The sequence below is a fragment of the Sinocyclocheilus anshuiensis genome, unplaced genomic scaffold (genome assembly GCF_001515605.1).
Source record: "Sinocyclocheilus anshuiensis isolate Anshui unplaced genomic scaffold, SAMN03320099.WGS_v1.1 scaffold702, whole genome shotgun sequence".
Lineage (NCBI taxonomy): Eukaryota > Metazoa > Chordata > Actinopteri > Cypriniformes > Cyprinidae > Sinocyclocheilus > Sinocyclocheilus anshuiensis.
In genome coordinates this window covers 1,696,615-1,704,002 of record NW_015548184.1, presented here as the reverse complement: position 1 = coordinate 1,704,002, position 7,388 = coordinate 1,696,615, and the positions used below count along the sequence as shown (strand labels likewise).

At 38.3% G+C, this 7,388-nt stretch overlaps 1 protein-coding gene across 8 annotated transcripts in view; it reads left to right on the top strand.

Moving 5' to 3' along the window:
* Window positions 1–719: 719 nt before the first annotated feature.
* The window catches only part of LOC107704947 (clathrin coat assembly protein AP180-like), a 69,422-nt gene continuing 62,753 nt past the window's right edge, over window positions 720–7,388 (top strand). For 7 of the 8 annotated variants that reach the window (XM_016508020.1, XM_016508019.1, XM_016508018.1 and 4 more), the window contains exon 1: window positions 1,435–1,564. In XM_016508020.1, coding sequence (XP_016363506.1) covers window positions 1,435–1,564 — 130 coding nt within the window. Of the gene's footprint in view, window positions 1,565–7,388 lie in introns of all 8 variants that reach the window. The other variant, XM_016508017.1, reaches the window with a different exon arrangement.

Below are 7,388 nucleotides of genomic sequence, written 5' to 3'. Positions count from 1 at the left end.
GTTCTTTTTAGCAGCATCATATGACCCCTTTAAAGGATTCGAATTCGTTCAGTGTTTCAGATAACGAATTCGGCTAATGGAGTCGCTGTTCAATCCGTGTATCATTCGATCATTCGTTTCCTTCATTTTTAAGAGTGCATGAACGAAAAACGAAAATTTAAGCTGAATTTTCGTTTTTCGTTTTTTGGAAAAAAAAAACAAAAAACCGAAAAAGGAGCCATTTTCTCATTTTTCTACTTTCAATATTAAATCAAAAAACGAATGATCGAATAATACACGGATTCTGTTCGAGTCTGAATAGCACATTTCGTTTGTGTGTGAACTGAACAAACGAAAAGGAAAATTTGCTCAAATTCGCGGAGGTGGTGGATTATGAATGTGTAAAATGAAACAACGCACCATTATAATGACGTAAGTACAAATAAAATAATTATTTAATTTATTTATTCATGATATTTTGTAGTTGTTTTATATAGCCTAATAAAAGTCACACCAAGCAGATGACAAACTTGATAAGGAAATTCATAATCTCTGATGATAGTAGCCACTGAACTAATCCGTGAATGGATCTTTTGATTGAACTGACTGAAAGGATTCGAGGCTCTAAAATGAATCAAAATTCCCACCATAGCAATAAAAAGCACATTTACATTGGGCGCAGATAGTAAAACGCAATCTGGGTTTTTAATGACGTGTCACATGACTCATGCGTGGGGGCGGAGTGATAGCACAAATAAATAAATATTGAGTCCAGCAGGGACCGCGGCTTCCCGTTATCGCTGCGTTTCATCCTCCTAGTTCAGCAATTGTCCGAAACTGGACATAGCCACGGGGTGAAGGAAAAGGAAGGCGAGCGTTTTTTTAGAGATGAGGAGAACAACGCAAGCCGCTTGAAAGTTTGGGTGACTGCACATCCAGCGGGGTTTGGCAGGAAGATTAATCCTTGATCTGGAGGAGGAGAGAAGCACGACTGGCTGAGCCGAGCATCATCGTAACATCCTCTTCCAATACAACGCGCAAAAAACGAGGAATATCTTTTAAGACTTTATAAAAACTGTCTTTTATAACGTAATGCTCACCGTTTACTCTTTATAAATGACTATTTGCGGTTGAAATACTCGTTACGCATCTCTTATGCTCCCGCATCCCCACGAGGCGAATACACGGCGCAGGCGTTGACCTGAAATTTATATTGTAGTAAACACAGAGTGTCTCTCTGTATGTTCTAGTATTGTCTTAAATATGTCCGTTGCTCATTATCCATGATAAAGACTTCATCTCAGCTTGGTCTTGATAACAATTACATCATATTAATATCGCAAATTGTGCTCGAGAATCCATTTTAAAGGGCCTCATCCCTGTGGACGCTTTGGAACAACTCGACGCGTCTCTTTATACGGGAATAAGGGCGTTTGAATCCGCGAGAGAAGGAAGATGTCGGGTCAGACTTTGACGGACCGCATCGCCGCGGCGCAGTACAGCCTCACGGGATCCGAAGTGGCTCGTGCAGTGTGTAAAGCGACCACGCATGAGGTGATGGGACCTAAAAAGAAACATCTCGAATGTAAGTGGGTTCAGGTTCAGATTAAACCTTTCTTTGCATTGTTTATGCCTATCAAATATACCTACACTATGGGTCTGGTCACCTATACACATATTATTGGTTTATCTGCCCATCATGTTCATGTAGTGGCTCCTCAAAGGTAATCAGATACCACTGAATCGGTTAGAAAGGCCTTTGCTGCTGTTTAGGTGTCAGTATTGTGGAATGGGGATAAGCAATTGCTCTGTGACTAATGGGCCCTCATTTCACAGTGTGTCTGTCACTAAGCAGAGAGACACCAGAATGAACAGAGAACATGGCTTCCGTCCACTGTATGGCCTGGAAAGAAAACAGACTATTTATCTCACTCTTCCAAGTAATTTGTTTGGCATGTCATTTATTTGCTGTGAGGGCATTTTAATGCATTCATATTGCAAATTACATCTATCTATCTATCTATCTATCTATCTATCATGTACAATATTGGGAGGAATGCATATTTTGAATGCAGAGGTATTTTAACTATATACTGTAGAACCTTTTGTCTCCTAACTGTAAGTTTACTATAAGTGTAATCAGTGTTGATAGCATGATAAGAAGTGCAGTCAAAGGCTAAAGTAATCAACCTCCAGCAGCAGGTGGCCTGGAATGGTTTCGGCAGCCCCTGTGCGCTTTCATTGCCTCTCAGATTCACCCCTGCTGAATTATACATTCCTCATTCAGGTCAAAGGTGAAGATGTCACCAGGAACATTAAGTGGAGCATTTGATACTGACGTTCGACCCTTTTGAAATTCTATTAAGTGTAAAACTTTAAGTGTAAAGACTTATTGTGACTTAGTCTTAGTCTCTAAGTGTAAAACTTAGTCTTATTGTGTGTCATGTAAAAGAATCTTACAGATCTTACAGATATGCATGTTATTTTCCCAAATCTCGTCCACAGTTAGATACAAAACAGACAAACAATCTGCCAAATTCAACAAGAGTTGTGTATTAAAGTGCATGTGATATTTAAAGTAAACATAATACAAAGGTTTTAAAATGGGCTCATGTTGAAATTTGAGCGCTTTCTCTTTGTGATATGGCACATTGTGTTAAATCAATGGCTTTCAAACAGTCCTGATCAGCATCACTAAAGGTCTCCATCTGTGGCAGGTGTACCAAGCTCCTATAAGCACTGTGACACACCCACATCTTTCTCAGAGGAGCATGGGTAATCAGAACACATCAATTAAACCAGATATAAGCAATTAAACTGCGTGGATCAGGACAAAATCACATGGTTGAAAGCTTTTTTTTTCTTTGGTTTCCATCCATGTGATCTTCCTGTGCTGAATATTTATTCAGTTTATTTATAGTTTTAAACCATTCCGTATAATTTTGTATGCACCATTCAGTATTCAGTCAATGCACCAGCAATCTCTTTAATGTGCTGACTCATTAGTTCACCTCCCATTTTGTAATGTACACTCATTTCAGTACCATAATATGGCTTGTTTTGATTTTTTAGATTTTGTGTGTACTGTATGTAATTCTTTAGAATTTTGATATATATATATATATATATATAAGAAATTAACTTGCATTTTGCCTGAATGGAATCAGGCATGGAGGGCCAGACCTGCTGGGTGGATTGTGCTGCTGAATTGGTGCACATAGAGACTTTTGTTTCACCTCATTTCGGAGGTTTACAAACTCTCCCTGGGCTTTTTATGCAGTTTATTATCTCAGTTTTATGTTGAGTGACAGGGGAAACTGCACATATGTTTATTTCAACATATCTTGGGCATACTAAACGTTTCATTATATCAGGTCTGTGTTTAGAACTGTCTGCCTCATTAAGGGACACCAGAAACAGCAGTAGCCATGAAACAGTATGTGACTGACACTAAAATGTCTCAGTATCATTGCGTTAGATAAAGAATTATCAAACCAACTAGCATCTGCAAGCAAATGATGCTAGAGCTGTTCTCAGAACTAACTTCACTTTTCTCAACTATTTTTGTAATTATGTCTTACCAACTGGTGCTAAGGTGATTTTAGTAGATATATGAAGTAAACGTTCACACAGGTGTCCTAGCAGTAACCACATGTTAATCATTACATTAACTATGGATATGTTCTACTCAATACCGCTGTTGGGTGAATTTTCGCGGATGAAATCCAGTCATTTCAATAGGAATCCATTTGATCGTGAATTTCACGTGAGGATAAAAAGTTTTCCATACAGATTTTGCATTGATTTTAATTGGTCATTCATATTTAGCATGTTCACTAACAGAAAGCTGTTAGAAAGTGACAAGCTGTGCTTATATCGCTCCTTTTGACAACAAACAACCGATTTGTTGCCCAGAAAAAATTCTCTAATGTGATAGAGCCTAAAAACAATTTTAGCCAAACAGAAAATGTCCCAATACTTATGAATGTGAACAAACTGTTTTGTAAAATTAAATTACTGGATAATAAGCACTATTTTGTATAAAGTTAAAACAAGGAGTTAATATTGAGTAACTTAGTGCCAGTAACTTACTGCCAGTACTGACAGTTTCTTTATGTTTTTGCTCCACCAACAAAAATGGTTTCAAAGGAAGCCCAGCAGAACTGTTGTGCATCGTCTTGTAACACAGTAGCTGTGTTTCGGACCTGAATCAGTGTTTGTGAATCACAACTGAGTGAACGATTCAAAGACTCAAAAAGATAGCCACTTGTTTCCTTCCTATATGATTTAGCATTTTGAACAAATCAGTTGAATGAATGATTACAATAGCTAAGTTTCCATCACCCTCTTTTATTGTGCATTTTGAAGTATCGCATGAGAAACGAGTGATGGAAACGCAAAACTTCGAATAAAAATCCCTTAAATCGCAAAAAAGTTTTCACGCTCGCTTGAGGTGGTTTTTGACTTGTGTGAAAAAGGGTTAATGTGAATAATGGGAGATGGAATACATTTTGCGAATAAATTCCTCCAATCGCATCAAAAAAGTCATGTGACTTTGCGCTATGGGATGGCAAATCCTGACTAACCAGCGGACCGATCTCATTCCACAGTTTCTGAAATGTTGTTATGGTCATTCGTAAATGCCAGAGCAAAGTCTGTCATCAAAGTATTTCTGTATAATTGCCTACCAGAAATGTCTTACACGACTGCATTCCCAAACAGCAGCATCCACCTCCGAAAGCAATGCAAGGCGCAAGTAATTTATTATATATTAAAATTATTATATTCAGTAGCTTCTCCTACTTTTGTTAGTGATTTATAATGCCAGTTTATCAGGAACTGACTATTTTGTTCTCTTTGACTCGTTGAATGGAAATGGTGCTTGTTCGCAAATGTTTTATGCAATATTCCAATTTTGCGCACAAGTTAAATTTGCATGTTTGGATGGAAACCTGGCTAATGATTCACTCATAAAGACCATCACCTGTCACCACCTACTGGTTTATCGATGTAACATGCAGAAAGATTCATTCAAAAACACAGGAATGCACAAACGGTGGAGTACTACAAACCGTGAAACGTCCCAGTGCTGTTGGATTATTATATAAGCATTTTATAGCTGAAATTTCTGCAAATATTAGCAATGTTAGGATGCGTAATTATCTGAATTATATGAAAACACAATGTTTGCATTGGCTGCTGACTGGATATTTTGCTTGTTCTGCTTTGTTTAGCATAATCTCATTCTAATAGGATGCATGTTTGCGGTACTATGTATATTTATAGATGAGTCAGCCAATCAAGGAATGAAAAATATTCATAGGCATCTGGTTCATTCATGTTGATACTATTTGTGGAGACTGAAGGTAGAATGGCCATATGGGGTCAGACAAACTGGGCAGGGTGTCAAGCTCAAACTTACACTTGAGTTTCAAACATCAACAGTATAATGATAAAAATTTATTTTGTCTAATAACCATAAGGAGCTATATGACTGACTCTCTGCTAGACGAGAGGGACTAAAGGAGAAGGAAATCATTAATCTGAGTTTCACAAGAAAAATGAAGAGGCTATTGAGGCCATCAGGGTGTCATTTCAACCAAAGTGCTGATTTAAAGAGCTTCTCTTAAAGCTTAATCAGTGTAAAATTTACTTTAGCTTACGAAATACATTAAACTCACCACATTACTCAAGAGAGAATAATGCATGCTGGCTAAGATGAATTTTTCAGTGTGTCTCTGTGAATCAGTCTCACTCTGTGCTGCTCTTTGTCTTTCTCTTTATCTCTTCCTGTCTGTGTCGCTCTAGCTTGCTCTTTCTGTCCATGTCTTTCAGCAACTACAAATCAAATGGTGCAACGTTGGCAATACTCTCTCTGCAGTGTGTGAAAGTAAAAGAGTGAAAGCTGGTGCTGCACTGATGTCACTCAGCAAGAGAAATCAGCAGTGCTGTGATGTCACAGTTTTAAAATGCAGCTTTCAGCCAATCACAGCAAAGCATAGTAGAGTGCTTTCAGCACCCTGGACAGGGACACCCCCACCGCAACCAAACTAACACCTACTTCTATTCTTATATTCTGCCAAGTCCCGTTTTTCCAGCACCCTTCCCCCCACACAGCTGACTTAGAGGTCATTGCGTCCTTGGAGCCTTATTCATTGTGCATTAGTCATCGTGCATGCTAATTTAAAACTCCAAAATGAGTCATTTATGATTTCGTACAAGCACGTGCACATAGTTGCACTTGAGCATAGAGAGAGAGATGCTCTTCTGTCCATTCATCGCGCAGATGTTTGCAGTGCTGCTTGCTTAGTGGTGAAAGTGCTAAATTTGTCGCTCGGTTAATCAGGCTAAAATCACACTGGCAGTCGTGTACATGGCATCAATGGGTGCTGTTAGTACACCGCTGTGCCATGAATAATGCAAAACAAGATGTGTTTCCTGTGTAATCTGACTGCTGGGTCCCCAGGAGCCTTTAAGAGACAGAGCAGGGTGCGAGGATCTTGACCGGGAGATTAGACCATTAGCGATTAGGCCACATAGAATGGTACTGATCCTCACATTGGAGGAGAAGTCAAACTGACTGAGATTTTACATGTCATGCTGAAGAGTGAGATTAGGTTTTCCAATAGGGAAGGGGGTTAGAATGGGTCAAGGGACTACAGATTAGTCTGGAGAGGTAAAATAGAGCACTGTGATTATAATAATGCATTTATGTTTATCTGATGTCAGATGCTCAGTCAACATGAAATGTGATTGCAACCCATTTTGCTTGCATAAAGTGACTCATTGCAGAGTAACACTCATTTTAGTGTTATACACATTCAAAATCTATGATATACCATATAATACCATATCAGTTATTGGCTGGTATTAGAGATTTTAATTTATTGTATTTTATTCCCTCTATTTTTACATTTATATTGCCTTTTGCTATCATCTAATACTTACTTAAAAAGTATCTTTAAAACCAAAATTCAATAACACTGTTAAACATCATTTTAAGCACATCTCAAATTGAATATGCATTTTCATTCTGCACATTATAATGCTGTGATTGACTTGTAGCATTTAAATGATTGATTTTTATTTATTTATTTATTTATGTAGACAAAATAATCTAGTTTTATATACAGTGGTGTGAAAAAGTGTTGGCCCCCTTCATGATTTCTGAAAGTAATTGAGATCTATCCGTCTGGAAAAGGTTATAAAGCCATTTCTAAAGCTTTGGGACTCCAGCGAACCACAGTGAGAGCCATTATTCACAAACGGCAAAAACATGGAAGAGTGGAGAACCTTCCCAGAAGTGGCCGGCCGAAAAAAAAAACCCCAAGAGCGCAGCGACGACTCATCCAAGAGGTCACAAAAGACCCCACAACAACATCCAAAGAACTGCAGGCCTCACTTGCCTC